Source organism: Musca domestica, unplaced genomic scaffold (genome assembly GCF_030504385.1).
Source record: "Musca domestica strain aabys unplaced genomic scaffold, Musca_domestica.polishedcontigs.V.1.1 49, whole genome shotgun sequence".
Taxonomy (NCBI): Eukaryota; Metazoa; Arthropoda; class Insecta; order Diptera; family Muscidae; genus Musca; species Musca domestica.
Window position 1 is genome coordinate 6,586,400 of NW_026712344.1, and position 17,633 is coordinate 6,604,032.

Consider the following 17,633-nt stretch of genomic DNA (forward strand, 5'->3'; position numbering starts at 1 on the left):
GATTTTTAGAATAATACTAAGACGTGTTAACCATTAAAAAATTTACGATTTTGTACGATCTATTTCAAAGAATTAGGACCGATAAATCGCATATTTTAGAAAATTTTAGTTTGGTACTATCCGTGAGTGTCCTTAATAAAACTTTGCCTTTAATGCCCATCTTTGCCATCCCCCCGACTACAATGTAGCAAACTGAAAAGTCGGTTTCAGTCAGCCAACCTAAATATCTAAATATCCTCAAATGTAATTAATTTTTTTAGTGGCTGCAATGAAATAAATACATTTCATACACACATATTTTTGCATATGAAAACCATGTGGAATTTATGTCATAAAATGCCGTTATTTATTTGAAAGGAAAAAGGGTCCCCAATTGGGTTTTTTTTGCGCATAGTGTAACATGACCAAAAAAACGGTTATCAATTAAATTCCAATTATTTAAATAAATTTTGTACATACCTTGGGCTGCTGTAGTTTTTGTGGCTGTTGTTGGTGTTATTGTTGTTGTTGTCAATAAAATTCCAATTGCCAAAGTGACAATTTTGAAATGATGCCATCTTTGCTGGACCATTGAAGGAAATGGCGTCAATTTTGGCGCCATTTCTACCGCTCCACTTCGAAATTGTTTAATTTAAATAACTTTTCGAGTATTTCTGGCAGACTTCGAACGAACTCAAGGAGACGACCTGTTAGAAAAGTGTCGAAGGGGAAGAGAGAAACAAGAAAGCATATCATAAATTAATGTTTCGGTCATTTTACTGCAGTATCATTTTTGAATAACACTTATTTTACACAAATTCAATTCATTTCATTTGCTCTAGCAGACCATCATTAGTTCTGCAAACGAGAGAGAGAGAGAGAGACAGACAGCAGCAGCAGTAGTTAGTGTCAAGCCTAATACTGTGCAAAAATTTCACTTCTAATAAATTTCACATCAATTAACTTAATTAATTTTGTCACTACGAACGAAAGCACTTTTTGTTTGACTCAACACAATCAAACAACCACACACACAGAGTATTCAGTTCTTTTCTTTTGCAGTATTCTCCTCAAGAGACTTCTTCATTTGTGTCCTAAAAATAAAGATTTCCAGTGCTTAGTGCTTTTACACTTTGCTTCAATTATCCTTAAGCAGTTTTCAATATTCTTGAAGTATCTGTCTTGGGTTTTTGTTCACTTTGCTGCCTGCCTGTCCTACCATCACCATCACCACCACCACCAGATTACTTGGAAAAGTTTTATGCCTTCTTTAGAATAAATTGAATTATTCAATGATTACAATTGCTATCTGACGATAGTTAGATAGATCTATCTGTTCGTTGCAAAGAAGTTGTCAAACATAAATTGGCTATTAATTGCACTGATGTTGTTGTTGGAAAAATTCGAATATTAATTGATGCAATCATCAAATAGATTGGAGATGTTATTAAATTAGTTAATATTTTTATGGGAAATATGATAGGAATGGTACTAGAAATCCAGATGATAAGTGGGGGGAAATCTAAAGATGGAAAAAGGAATTTTAATTATGTGAGATATCACACATCAGCTAAAACAATTGGATATTGGAGCGTATGAGCGGATTTACCCATTAAAAGGTAATGCAAAACATGCAAAAAATCGGTGAATAATGTAGCTAAAATTATGAAAATACCGAAATTATTGGGGCTACATCAAAACGTGGACCTGCACAGACAATTTTCAGTCATAGGCTGTATATATCCATTACGAACTTCAAATACCAAATTTAAAATAATTCCATGAATAATGTCGCTAAAATCATCAAAATATCGAATATCGGTAGGTGCCGCTATAGGGGGGGCTATATGAAGGCGTGGACCTGCACAGACAATTTTCTTCATTAACTTCAAATACCAAATTTGCCGATTAAATCTCCAATATACCGATAATAGGGAGGTATACCAAAACGTGGACCTACATGACCTATTTTCAATACAAAAAGTCCTGAAGGCATAAGATACGTTTGAGTTAAGTTTTATAAGCCTACTTCATTTCGTTCGGAAACTAGAGTGAATTCCACAGACGGATAGACCGATAGACGGACGGTAACTTTGTGGGGTCTAAAATGTATATTTCGAGGTGTTACAATCGGAATGACAAACTTAATATATCCTCCATTCTATGGTGAAAGTTATAAATAAAATACCAACGGCAAATGTTGGTAACTGTGGCACGGTGTACTGTGTCCTTGCAAGAAATCCCAATACAAAATAATGGGTTTATCAAGTACATATTGCACCACTAACTATTTACAAAACAGCATCATAATGCCTTATGTCATGGACATGTCATATCAAAAAGTACTAACCAAACTACCACCAGGAACCAAATTAAATACGGAAGATTTGTCATTCAAATTGAAAAGACAGGCTTGATTGTATGATAATTTTTATCATACATCATTTATAGTTCCAACATCTCAAACAATTCGGTAAAAAAATGTGACTTAAATTATCAAAATCCGAATACCGGCCGATATACCTAATTTTCAGTACCAATCATCCTAGACACAATGAAAACTACTATGTCAAATTTCTAAGCTCAACTTTCTTATGAGGAGAAGTTGGCCAATATTTTTATTTTTGCTGAGAATTTTCCAGAAAAAAAGTTATTCGTGATGGAATTCAAGCGTGAAAAAGTGATTTCTTTATATTTGGCTGGAAAACCACAAGCATTTAAATGTGAATAAATCTTTTTTGTCTCGTACCATCGCTCATTACCCGTGATACTGGTATCGTAGCCCGACGTCAAGGAAGTGAACGGAAGAAAACAGAAACATCAGCAAAAATGGTTCGAATGAAGAAGCGACTTATCTAAACCCGGGTCTCAGAGGCCGAAAAATGGCTCCTGAGCTGAACATATCGAAATATTTCATTCGGCAAATATTGAAAAATTAGCTCGGGGTAAAGCCATTGAAATTCCAAAAAGTGCAAGAACTTACACCGCAACAGAAAGAAAATAGACTCAAAAGAGCTAAAGAGTTGCTTCGCTTGCCCAAAATTGGTGAACTGCCGAGCTTGGTTTTAATCGATGAGAAAACATTCGTCGTCCAGCAGTTTGTAAACGAACACAATGGTCGTGTTTACTTGCCAAAGATGTCAGCTGAAAATGTGCACCTTTGGTTGGCCACCAGAACTCAAGCGTCGGCCATGGTGATGGTGTGGGCCACCATTACAGCCGATGGTCGCTCTCCGCTCGTATTAATCGACAGTGGCATCAAAATAATTGTCAAATATTATCGCGAAAATGTTCTGGAGGGTGTAATAAAGCCTTGGGCACGCAAACAATTTGTCCGCAGGCCTTGGACATTTCAACAGGAATCAGCACCATCGTACTCAGCACGCGCCACCCAAGAATGATTACAAAATGAGGTTCCTCGCTTTAGTTTCAGTGAACAATGGCCACCAAAATTTCGGGATACCAATCCGTTGGACTATTGTGTCTGGAGTATTTTGGAAAGCAAGCTTGGCACTAAAATACCGAAGCGCTTCGCCGAGATTGGGCCAAAATACCGCAGAGCAACATTCGGGCAGTGTGTGATGGGTTCATTGGCCGTTTGAAGGCCATAATTCGTGCCGAACGTGACCAATTCGAACAAATATAAACTTTTTCTAAAATTTGATGATATTTCCGACATTTTTTGCTTTCATTCCATAAAATTTAAAAGAAATGTAATGTGTTTCGTACCAAAATGATATGTACAGATTTAAAGTGTAATAAAAATAGAGCTTAAAAATTTGGTACGAATCAATGTTGGATGATAAGTTAGATGTATGAAGGTGGTTTTGGAAATATTACATTTGGTTTGGGGTGAACGGATTAAGCTGAAATTTCGAGGTTTGTGATAGTTCACTATGGGTATTAAATAGTACCATATTTGGCACAATTTTGTATTGTGTGAACAGATAGTGCTTGAAATCTGAAATTTGGCATTAGGGTCGCTATTCGTGTATAGCCTTTACATATGGAGGTTGTTTCGGAAATATTTACTATAATTATACGGATTAATTAATTAAATGGTACTACATTTGGTATTGGGTGATGAGTTAAACTGAAAATTTGAAATTGAGATCTATCGGGGATTGAGGTTTGGAGGTGGTTTTGAAAATATGTAAAACTACTAAATTTGGTTTAGGGTTAAGGAATTGGGCTGCAATTCTCAAATTTCATATTAAGGTCTTCTTTGGTATCTGGAATTAAGATGTGCAGGTGATTTTGGAAATGTGTACTATAATTGTTCGAAAAGTACTAAATGGTACTAAATTTAGTATTGAGTGGAAGGATAGAGCTGAAAACTTGAAAATTGATATGGATGTCGCTGTTGGTGTCGGCGGTTAGAATATGATGTTGGTTTTGGAAATTTGTGCTATAATTGTTCTAGAAGTACTAAGCTGTACTGTATTTGGTTTTGGGTGAGGAATTTGGGCTAGAATCCTTAAAATTGATATTAAGGTCTGTGTTGGTATCTTGAATTGAAATATGGAGATTATTTTGAAAATGTATACTTTATTTTTTTGAAAAGTACTAAATGGCGAAGGATTCGGTGAAGGAATTGGGCTGTAATCCTCAAATTTGATATTTAGGTCTGCGTTGGTATTTGGTATTGAGATATGTAGGTGGTTTTGGAAATGTGTACTATGTGAAATGGTTCTAAAATTGGTAAATGATACTAAATTATGTATTGACTGAAAGGATAGAACTGAAATCTTGGAATTTGATATAGATGTTGCTATTGGTGTAGGTAGTTTTGGAAATTGTAGTATAATTGTTCGAAAAGAACTAAGTGGTACAAAATTTGGTTTTGGGTGAGGTAATAGGGCTGGAATCCTCAAATGTGATATTAAGGTATCCATTGGTATCTGAAACTGAAAGGATCAAATATATATTGGAATATTGGAAATATTCACTTGCGTTTGAATAACAACTTCTCTAAACACAATTTTTTCCAAGAAAATTAAAAGCCAAGCAAATACCACTGGAACTTATTAAATCAATTTATACGACTTCCCCCTTAGCAGAACAGCACAGCTAATGAATTGCAACAGCAGAGGCAGTAGTTGTCGGCACAATATTAAACATTGGGTAATAGGGAAGAACCAACTGCCGTTCTATAATAGGTTAATTGTTCAAGGACTTGTTTCTGCGAATGACCAACGAAGAGCAGTGTAGAGAACATAAAATTCAAACTGTAATTGCATTCTAACAATGCAAAGACATTTCCGCTGGGCACTTCTTTCAACGATTCTTTGTTAGCGGCCCCCACACACGAAGAGGAATCTAAGGAATACCTTGCAAAGACAATGGGAAACCAAAAATGTTGCTTTGGACAAGATTTCCTTTGATGTCCTTCCTTCGCCATGCATTCATTTGTGGAAGAAGTGAAACGCTTTCGGTAATATCATTTCCCTGCAAGCCATCCTAAGCGAACATTACAAGAAATATAAAACTTGGTTGGTTGGTTGCTTTGTTTCCAGTTGCTTCCTTGCTTATAATCTTTTCAACACATTGTCCTTCTTGTTGTGTGTCCCTCTATGTGGGTGTGTGTGCGCGCGTATAAATGGCAAACTGGGTGAAATAGGGGGAATTTATTAATATCACTTTGTTTGGTCACGGCATTGGCTCTTGCGCATCACCACAGATTTGGTGGTCATCAGAGCAACGACGATCGCCGTGACACCACAGTTGCAGGAAAAATTAAAACGTGCAGCTAAGGACAAAGTAGCAAAATGGCTAAAAATGGTTTGCAGCAACATAGTGAGCGATAATAGTTTTGAAAGACATTCTCGGAGAAGTAAAAAAAACACGAACAACAACAACAACAGCAAAAAAAAAAACAACATCTCCTGACGAACAAGTGGAAGTAGCAATGGTGGCAACATAATTGTCCAACCTATTAACCATGGGGTTACTTGTTGGCCAGTCAGTCAGTCACTCACTCACTCAGCCAATCCAATCTTCATGCTCACTTTATATCCTTGATGACCGTTTATGGTGCAAGTCTGAAGCACCACCGAAGCTGTGGTTAAATGTTTTTTGTTATTGTAGCTGACCCATCGCCTCCACTCTAGCAATGTTATCAAGTCGTTGACGTCACAGCTGATGATGAAGAAGACGACGACGACGATGCTGCTGATGATGATGAACATCCTCGTAAAAACATCGTGTAATCGAGTGTTGTGGTTGGAACGAGTTGTTCTCGGTTGGTATCACTGTTATTGTTGTTGCTGCAGTGCTCGCCTTCTCAGTTGCTGGTTAAATTATAGATGTTACAGCTGCTGCTGCAGCATGAGTTTACCACCGGTGGCCCTTAAGGTGGCAATAAATATTGGTTCTGGTTAACGATAAGTGACTTGAAGTTTTCAACTCATCACCATGGGAAAATTGATGTGTAAGAGTAGGCCTGTCCTTGGCTTGTGTATGTATGTGTGTGTGGGTATGGAAGTTTGCAAAGCACTGAAGCTGAGGTAAAATGAAATGTTTGTGGAAGGATAATAGCAAATGAAAACTAACTTTGAGCATGAAGGTTGCTGTCGCCTTAGAAACGTGGAAAATTAATTCAATTTAAAAAGGAGAACTGTGTGAACCACAATTTAATAAAATTAGGTTATTACATCGTAGCATTGAGGCCTGAGAATATGGATACCATCATGTTTCATACGGTACCAAGTTTAAGTCAGTTGTCCGACAGATATACCCTTCGCGAATATCACTTTATTTAAATATATTTTGATTTGCAATAAAAAGGAAATGTTGACATTTAAAGAGGATTGCAAAGAATCGGGCCACCATTGTCGATTTTCGCACCTAATTTAAGTGTAGAAAAACGTGGCAGGCTTGGACTACATCGGCTACTTCCTCTATTTGATGTGAGATATATGAAAGCAGGGTATTATGACTTTGTGCAAACGAAATAGACCCATAGTTACTCTGAGGATCCTAATGGAATCACGATCCATGAATATCTTTCCGCTTGCCTCTCTATGTATTTTTATGAACAAAATGCAGGTCACGTATATACGGACTATATAGCCCAATTTATATAAAATTTTGCACAGATCAATTTGAGATAATCGATCAAACATTAAATGTAGCTCACATGTACAGGGTGAGATAATAAAAACTGCAACAGAGTCAAACGCCATAATTTTTACATTTTTTTCAAAGTTTATTGAATGAAAACAAAAAACGTCGGAAATAGCATCAAGTTTTGGATTTGTTCGAAATGGTCGCCTTTGACACGAATTATGGCCATCAAACGGCCAATGAATCCGTCACACGCTGCCCAAATGTTGCTCGGCTAGAAAACGAATGTTTTCTCATCGGAGAAAACCAAATTCGCAGGTTCACCACGTTCGGCCAAGCGAAGCAACTCTGTAGCTCTTTTGAGTCTATTTTCTTTCTTTTGCGATGTAAGTTCGTGCACTTTTTGGAATTTCAATGACTCTACCCCGAGCACTTTTTTCAATATTTGCCGAATGGAATATTGCGATATGCTCAGCTCATAAGGCATTTTTCACGATGTTACGAAACACAACAGATTTATTCACATTTAAATTGTGGAGTGCACTAACCATAGCCACTTGTTGTTTTCCAGCCAAATATAAATAAAGAAATATAAAGAAATCAGACTATCACGCTGGATTTCCAGCACGAATAACCTTTTTCTGGAAAATTTTCACCAACATGCTTTTGTACGCTTGTAAACAATATAATTTCATCTGAACTTTGGCTGACTTAAATATTGCGACGAGCAAAGTCGAAAATCGTTTAACCCCTTTTTTTATAGGGCAAATTATTTGACTTTTGTGTGGATGTACCAGTAGGAGAGGACCGATATTAGACCGACTTAGATCGACTAAGTCGGTGACATTATCGTAATAACTAGCACATAGCACTAAGTTTCGAATACTACTTTCGGGGGTCATCGTGAGCACAGGAAGACAGACAAGCGGATATATCAAGATCAATTCCAAATGTTCTGCAACTGATTTCGTCCAAGAAGATCTGTGAAAGGTCTTCTTTCTATAGAAGGTCTGTAGAACATATTCTGCCTTATGAAGACTCGTTGAAGGTATTCGATATATAGATAATCTCTAAATATAAGTATAAATCCCTAGTTTTTTTTATAAATTCCTAGTTTTATCTATAGGAGATCCGTTGAAGGTGTTCTATCGTTGGTAGATCTGCAGAATTTTATCTATTTATGGAAGACTTGATAAGGTCTTCTATTTATAGAAGTCCGGTAAATGGTTTTGTTTCTACAAAAATCGGTCACAAACGCTTCTATATAAAGCGGGCATTGCTTACTCCTTCTGTTTATGATAGAAGTTTAAAAGTTACTCTTACTCTAGAAGACTTCCAAAAAGTTTTCAGTTTTATTTTGATATAATCCAAAATCTACATCCACACTGAACCACTGTACCACATGGTTTTAATTGTCAACCATTTTCATTTGTCGGCAGTACTTGTTTCACAAGGAAACTACAACAAATTCTATTAATATTTTAAACTTAAAAAAAAAAAAAAAAAAAATGGGAAAAACTAAAAAGTTATTACTAAAAGTCATTAAGCTTCGTGGAATTAGTTAGTTTTCTTTTATTTTCTTCATTGCCACTCATCTTAAATATTTTCTCCACTTTTGTGAGCCTTTTTACTGTTCTTCATCCTTCCTTATGAATTACTGATGAATAGATGAATGGAAATGGTCCAGAAGCGGAGAAAAAATGGAACTCTCGGTAAGTAGCCCAGCACCAACCCGGACACCAAGCTCTACAAATGCAATACAATTGAGCAAATGAATGCAAGAAGAAGAAGAAGAAGAAAAAAATGAAACGAAACGAGAAAAGCCAACATTGAGCAACAAGAACAACAACTGCAGCAACTATGACTCCTGCCCAGAGTACTCAAGTAACCCATCAAGTGTCATAAAATATGAGTGGAAAAGCCGGAAGCAAGTGAACTGAATGTGAAGAACTTTAGAAAAGCGAATATCACAAATCCACCGCGACGAGAAAAGGGAAGGAGAAAAAAATGAATTATAATGAACAACAACGACACCAACTACAACTGATAGAACACATAATTGGTAATCATCGAGGAAGGATGTAAGAAACGTAGGAAGTAATGCTATTAGTTGAAGAAACATCGAACAAAAAAAAAAAGGAGAAAACTGCTAGCGCCACATTACAACTCAGCGTTTATACTTGGCGTGTGTCTTTTTAATTTTTCGCGAAATTATGTAAAATAAAAAGGAATTTGTAATGTAAGCCTCAAGAAACAGAAAATATCTTAAGAATAAAAGACATTATGGTATTAAATTAAATTGATTTTGTGTGAGTGCCAAGAATTTAAAACTAAAGGTTTAATTACAAAGTGTGGTATAAATTATTTTAAGCAATATACAGGAGTCTAACTAAAGCTGGGGTCTTCTTAAAACTCAAGGTATGAGCTTCTTTAACTTGAGGGTGCGTTAGGTAGAACCAATATTTACCATTCTGAAAATTTCAAAATTATAAAAGTGCTAAAAGTGGCAAATTTTTTTCATGGTAGAAGAGAGCCGACAATCTTATTACCAAGTAATTGGTATATAAAGCATATTTTGTCACCAGTATACCTTATTTAAATTTGGACATCATAGGATATAAAAACATAGCGAAGCAGTCGTAGTTTTTAAAAATATTATAGTTAAGTATAGTTCACCCCACAACTCTAGCAAAATTAGGTATGAGTATGTGCCACTTTTAGCATCACAGTGCCAACCATACATATACCCATCGCGCTTCAAAAATAACACTAAGTACTGGGTGAGATGAAAAAACTGCAACCAACTTCAGACTGCTGTCATTTCTAAGCCACTCGCCCAACAGGTGTTAAAATTATTCCAATGACAGCTCATTATACGAAGAATTTTGGTGAGAATTTTCCAGAAAAAAATTATTAAAGTTATTCAGACTGCTGTTATTTCTAAGCCATTCGTCCGACAGCTTTTAAAATTATTCCAGTGACATCTCATTATAGTGTTTACAAGCATACAAAAGCATTTTGTTGAGAATTTTCCAGAAAAAAAGTTATTCCTGGTGGCATTTAAGCGCGATAGTTTGATTTCTTTATATTTGTCTGGAAGACCACAAGGGGCCATCGTTAGAGCACTCCATCATTTAAATGTGAATAAATCTTTTGCGTCTCGTACCATCGCTCGTTACCGTGATACTTGTAGCGTAGCCCGACGTCTAGGAAGTGGACGGAAGAACATCATCATGAGAAATGGTTCGAAAAGTAAAGAAGCTACTTGATCGAAACCCGCGTTGCAGTGGCCGAAAAATGGCACGTGAGCTGAACATATCGCAATAATCCAATCGGCAAATATTGAAAAATGAGCTCGGGGTACAGCTATTGAAATTCCAAAAAGTGCAAGAACTTAATCCGCAACAGAAAGAAAATAGACTCAAAAGAGGTAAAAAGTTGCTTCGCTTGGCCGAAAGTGGTGAACTGCCGAATTTGGTTTTCTTCGATGTGAAGACATTCGTTCTCCAACAATTTGTAAACAAACAAAATGTTCAAGTTTACTTGCCAAGAGGTCAGCTGATAATGTGCACCTTCGGTTGACCACCAAAACTCAAGCGCCGGCCATGGTGATGGTGTGGGCCGCCATAACAGCCGATGGTTGCTCCCCGCTCGTATTAATCGACCATGGCATCAGAGGGTGTATTAAAGCCTTGGGCACGCAAACATTTTGTCCGCAGATCTTGGACAATCCAACAGGACTCAGCACCATCGCACTTAGCACGCACCACCCAAGAATGATTACAAAATGAGGTTACTCGCTTCATTTTCAGCGCACAATGGCCACCAAAATCTCCGGATACCAATCCGTTGGACTATTGTGTCTGGAGTATTTTGGGAAGCAAGGTTGGCACTAAAAACTACCAAAGTGTCGATCATCTCAAGCAGGCGCTTCGCCGGGAATGGACCAAAATGCCGCAGAGCAACATTCGGGCAGCGTGTGACTGTTTCATTGGCCGTTTGAAGGCCATAATTCGTGCCAAAGGTGACCAATTCGAACAAATCTCAACTTAATCTAAAATTTGATGCTATTTCCGACATTTTTTGCTTTCATTCAATAAAATATTAAAAAGAATATAAAAATTATGGCGTTAGACTTTGTTGCAGTTTTTTTATCTCACCCTCACCCCTTCTTTTGATAACAGTTTAGTAAACTCTTACTAGATGACCTTTTTAAAATAAGGATTTGGGATTATATTAGGTAAGTGATTTCCAGTACCAATATGTGCTTAATAAGTCCATTAATTGGTAATGAGTTTTTTTTTTGCTGGATTTCTTCCCTAATAAACCACTAGAGTGCATATAAATATATTATAATATACATGACTATGTATTTATTTTCATCAGGCCGTAATCATTTTCAGAATCTGTATCATTGTAATGCAAAGAAACCATTGGCTATTATATGCATGTTACTTTTTGATATGAAATTATTTCGTTAATTACAATCGTGTGTTTTTGCAAAAAAAAAAAATTACATATTTGAGTCTATATGCTCCAATTTTTCATTTTACACAATTTAAAATAATTAAAAATAAATTCACCAATAAACACTCAAAAAAATATGTATAAATAACTATGACAGGTATCAATTGTAAAAATCAATGATTTGACATGATGTGACACATACACCCAACCACACCAGCCTAGATGTACAAAAAGGCATATATGTGTGTATTTTTTCAGTGAATACGCCTATGTAGGTATGTGTATATATAAATACCAAAAACCCAATCACCTGCATCGTCATTTTGCTCTGCCATGTGAACGACATACAAACAACCACAACCAAAACATTTCAGCCCTGATGGATGTCACGATAAACATGTGATTTTTTCAATCAATCTTTCATTAATTTATTGACAAAAACCAAATCCGTTGCACATTGAATGCGAACAAAATAAACATGAAAAATCATGTTAACAAATTACCTCAACAAAATACAAAACGACTGACTGACTGGCGCTTGGATGCAAAAAAAAAGAAGATAAAATCAAACTCATATGGGAGATAGCGACAACGGTGTGGCAGGTGCTAGGAACAAAAAAAAAAAACAAAAAAACAAACACGATAGCATAACCAACATCAAACATTTGAGGCAATAACAAACGAAATGTCAGTCAATGTATAAAATCTGCTGTTGTGGTAGATTTTTGTTGCTTTTTTATTGTTATTGTTGCTATGGTCCATATCAAACTTTTTAAACATGTTGCATGTATAAAGGATTAAATAGTGCTATCATTTAATTAAGGCATCTAATAAAACCGAATACAAAACTAAGCAAAGGCTACAGTCGAGCGAGGCCAACCGTTGAATACCCTACAACACTATAATAAACGATACAGTTTATATAGGCGAGATACTCGAAAGAATTCCACAAGATATTGTGACAAATAATAAAAGAAAACCATCAGGTTTCGTTCCCTAATTTTCGAATAATAGCAACTTCAGCTAATTTGCTCATTTCCAATTTATTGGTAGATTTTCCTCGTAAATGGGGTTCCTAGATCTGGAACCAATATTTCCGAAAGACCTATAATCTCTCAGAAGTGGCAAAAGATTAACATTTATTATTGGTTTTTGACTGAAACGCATCTATATGAGGTACAGACATTTGACTATATTCTTCAACGAAATCAGCGTTAACGAAATATTCAGAAGTGCGTCTTTCCTTTCAGATGAAATTTTGCAAATAATATTTGTTTGGCCCAAGGACGGACCCTATTGAAATTAGTGATAATCGGATCAGATTTAAATATAGCTCCCATGTATATCTTAAACCATTTTTGGGTTAATTGTGTACCAAATGGCTAATATAAGTCCAAACGACCTGTATTTTGGTACATCCGACCGAATTCAGTCTAGTAGCAAGTAAAACGAATTTGGAGATACCTTATAGAGTTCGGAAATTCCTCTGCCGAATTTGATCAAGATCGGTTCAGATTTGGGTATCTTCATCCGATTTCGGGTTAATTGTGCGCTAAATGGCCAATATCTGTCAAAAAGACGTGAATTTTGGTACATCCGACCGTATTCAGTTTAGAAGCAAGTACATAAAATTTATACATGTTTCATATGATTTGGTGTTTAAGTCCGTCACATTCGTTATGTTCATTCGACAACAATGGTGTTTGGTACCAGATATCTTATAAAGCCAAACTTTATAGAGAACGGCTAAGATTTGGATATTGCTCCCATATATATCCTTAATCCGATTTCAGGTTTATTGTGCAAATAATGGCTAATATGGAAGTGAGTGAATTTCGGGACGTACGTTTCCACTTTGTGCAACTCAGCTCCGATATATATTTGTTTTTAATATAATCTTTCTTGAAGTGATATCATGAACTCTGTAGCATGCTATTACTGCTCTAAAGCCAAATGTTGATAGGTGGTAGGATATACTTGAAATAAATTCTTTTGTTACGGGAGTTCTAGTAAGTATTCATAGTGGTGTAGGGTATCATATAGTCGGCCCCGCCCGACTTTTGACTTTTCCTTACTGGTTTTTATTTATTTATTTAAATATATATTTTTTAATAATTTATAAATTTATGTATGATCTGCTTTATTTATTACTATATATTTGTCATTTCATGGCTACTTATTTATTTGTTTATTTATTATTTATTTATTTACATTTTTAGTATTTATTTATTTATCTATTTACTCAATACTTTTTACACCCCGTTGTTTCATAAATTTTGTGCATCACTATTGAATTCCTATTCGTATTTTATGTGCAAGCACATATGGTAATCTGAATTATATACACATATAAAATATATTTTTTTTTTATTTTCTGAATTTTTATGTTTAACAGACAAAAAAGGCAACATTTTGGCATATTAATGTTACTGATGTCGCGTGACATTTAAAACATGAAACATGATTTTAAATGCGCTTGGCAGGAATTTTTTTGTCGGCTTTCCCTCCCCCTCTGCTCTGTTATCCTTTCAAACACACAAAACCGGCGACTGGCCATTGCAATTTTTTTGCAACACTTTCCGTTACTGGCCACTGCAATTCATTTTTATGGTCAGAGCCTGATGTTCAGCGTTTTTTTTTGTATTTTGCATGGACTTCCCAGTTCTCACCCACTACCTTCAAATTCACCTGTTTTCGCATTAAGGTACACCAGTCAAATGTGATTTTAAACATTTGTATTTCCATTGACTGGCCTTAATGGTAGCAATTGTGTCGAGTGTCCTTTTTTTGTTCGTTTGGGCCGAATGGGGGATTGATGTGTGGCCCATTGGTGGGCAGCAATGAAAGCAGCAATGACCTGGTGTGATAGTTTCTACTTCCTGACATGTTCGAAACTACTCATTCGTTCATTCATTTATTTCGATTTCTCTTATCGTGGAAAAAATGTTAATGTGTTTTAAAACGGCGAAAACGAAAGGAAAATAATGCTGGGACGGTAGATGGATGACAACAGCAGCAACAACAACAACTCGAACAACAATATTGCCAGTGAAATGTTTTATCGTTCATTTGCCATCTCATTACCTTGACGGTGTTGTTTTTTGTTTTGTTTGTTGTGTTGTTGTAAAAATGATCGAATTTCCAAATTATACACCGGGGGAATGTCGTTGTAGAGCTTTTGGAGGGAGAAAATTATGTTTGAAAGGTTTCTTCTTTTGGAGGATATTTTCCATGAAAATTTAAGTATTGTATAGGCGAGCTTTCTAAAGGGTTGGAAGACTTTCTTCGATTTTTTTATAGTATATTTGCTTTACAATATGTAAAAAGACAACTGGACAAGACAATAAAATAATATGCCATGGAAAATTATCTTCGGTTAAAAAATAAGATACCATCTCAACTATTATAAGAACGTCTATTGTGACGTATTGAGAATAAGTTTATTTCTGCAATAAGAAGTCCTATTGCTCTTCAATAAGAATAGTCTTCACCGAGTCTTCACATATTTGGTTTCAAAGAGAGATTTGAATAAGATGCCAAAAATTTAAGAATTTTCACGGTTTTTGTAATAAACATTCCACTTGTCTTCTATAGCCCTCCCAAAGGTCTTCTATACCTATATTCTATATGGAAGACAATAGATTGAGTAAAATTGTATTCAATGAAAACCCCTATTGGTCTTCTATGAGAAGATATATAGGTCTTGTATGAAGATATATAGCTCTTGCAGGAAAAGACCTATTGGTCCTCAACGTGATGGGCTATTAGTATTCTATGAGAAGACTTATTGGTCTCCTTTTTTTTCTTTTTGCCTTTTGTGCACGACCCCTCTCCCTAACCCAGATCCAGAAGAAGGTATATTGCCATTCAAATAGAATATGTTTTTGTCTGCAATAAGAATGGTCTTCACCGAGAAGACATATTGGGTTTCAAAGGGAAATTTGAATAAGATGCAAAAAAAAAAAAAAAAAAAATCAGATATTTTTAAGTTTTTTCTGTTAAACATTCCACTTGTCTTCTATAGCCCTCCCAAAGGTCTTCTATACCATGGGAAGACAATAGATTTTCTCTTTGAGTAAAATTTGTAGTCAATGAAATGAGAAGATATATAGGTCTTGTACGAAAAGACCTATTGGTCTTCAACGTGATGGGCTATTAGTATGGGCTATGAGAAGACTTATTGGTCTCCTAAGAGCAAACCCATTGGTCTTTTGGAGAGGACATATTGGATTTCTTTATAAATACTCTGATAAAAGAGGTCATACAGGGTGACATAAAAAAAACTGTAACAAAGTCAAACGCCATAATTTGTACATTTAAAAAAAATGTCGGAAATAGCATCAAATCACATGCAGCCCGAATGTTGCCTTGCGGTATTTTGGCTCATTCCCGGCGAAGCGCTTGAAACCTAGCTTTCCAAAATACTCCAGACACAATAGTCCAACGGATTGGTATCCGGAGATTTTGGTGGCAATTGTGCGCTGGGAATGAAGCGACGAACCTCATTTTGCAATTATTCTTGGGTGGCGCGTGCATGTGCTAAGTCCTGTTGAAATGTCAAAGAACTGTAGCCAAAATGTTTGCGTGCCCAAGGCTTTAATACACTCTGCAGAATATTTTCGAGATAATATTCGGAGCGGAAAGCAACCATCGGCTGTTAGGCGGCCCACACCATCGCCATGGGCGGCGCTTGAGTTCTAATGGCCAAGGTGCACATTTTTAGCTGACCTGTTTTGTTTGTTCACAAACTGCTGTGGGTTTCGATCAAGTCGCTTCTTTAATATTCGAACTATTTCGGCTGATGTTACCGCTTTCTTCCGTTCAATTCCTTGACGTCGGGCTACGCTACCAGTATCACGGTAACGAGCGATGATACGAGACATAAAAGATTTATTCACTTTTAAATGCCGGAGTGTTCTAACGATAGCCACTTGTGGTTTTCCAGCCAAATATAAAGAAATCACACTGTCACGCTTGAATTCCATGACGAATAATTTTTTTCTGGAAAATTCTCACCAGAATGCTTTTGTATGCTTGACAATTATATAATGAGTTGTCGCTAGAATAATGTTAACAGCTGTCGGACGAGTGGCTTAGAAATGACAGCAGTCTGAAGTTGGTTGCAGTTTTTTCATCTCACCCTGTATTGGTCTTCTTTAAGAAGACCGTCTTGACTTTTAACCCAGAGCAACATCTAATCAGAAATCAAGATTTTTCACCTCCTACATAAAATCCTTATGCTATTTTAAACTCCCACTCTTAGTTTTTAAAACTCGTACTCTTCGAGCAGTAAAGCTCTCTCTCTATGCAGTAAAGCTCTCTATATGATTTTCATAGTATAACATTCTCAGACGATTTAATAATGTCCGTCCGTCTGTACGTTCGTTTGTCCATGTATTTTTGTAAGATAAGTACAAGTCGAGATCATGATGTCATGTAAATGACCGCCGCCACAGTTTATTGTCATTTGAGCTCTTTATATGACATTTTCCATCATTTTGGCCAAACCTTCCGGCGATAGGCCGCCACATTCTTCACGGAAATTGTCTTTAAGAGCTGAAAGAGACTGAGGCTTGTTGACATAAAACCACAACTTCAAAAAGCACCACAAAAAAGTCTGGAGCGGTTAAATCGGGCTATCTTGGTGTCCAGTGCAAATCACCAAAACGAGATATTATGAATCCCGAGAAATGCATCCTTCAGCATATCGATGGTGGCATGTGGAGTGTGTGCTGTTGCACCGTCCGGTTGGAACCACATGTTTTCCAATCCCAATTCATCAAGTTGCGGCAAAGAGAAGTCGTTGATCATTGCATTTTAGCTCTCACCATTTACAGTAACCACTTGGCGCGCGATGTCTTGGAAGAAAAAAAAAAAACCATCTGGACGTTGTACGGAAACATCTTCAAACCTTGTACCAAAATTCTGTAAATACCGTCGACTGATACCCATTTGCGTGGCAAGTCGCCTGTTGACGGCGCTTCCATGACTTCCATCTTCGGCTAAGGCAGCAATATTCTCTGCAGAACGAATACTCCGGGGTCTGCCAGGCCTGGCAGTATCTTTAGTAAATTATCGCCCGATTTCACCAAATGTGTAACATTCATCCTAATAGGACGTAT

At 36.4% G+C, this 17,633-nt stretch overlaps 1 protein-coding gene across 1 annotated transcript in view; it reads right to left on the reverse strand.

Annotated features, from left to right (window-relative positions):
- The window catches only part of LOC101899868 (serine-rich adhesin for platelets), a 236,121-nt gene that overhangs the window by 100,188 nt on the left and 118,300 nt on the right, over positions 1–17,633 (reverse strand). The window contains exon 3 of the mRNA XM_059127918.1: positions 460–686. Within this exon, the coding sequence (XP_058983901.1) occupies positions 460–601 (142 nt within the window). The 5' untranslated portion in view covers positions 602–686. The remainder of the gene's footprint in view (positions 1–459; positions 687–17,633) is intronic.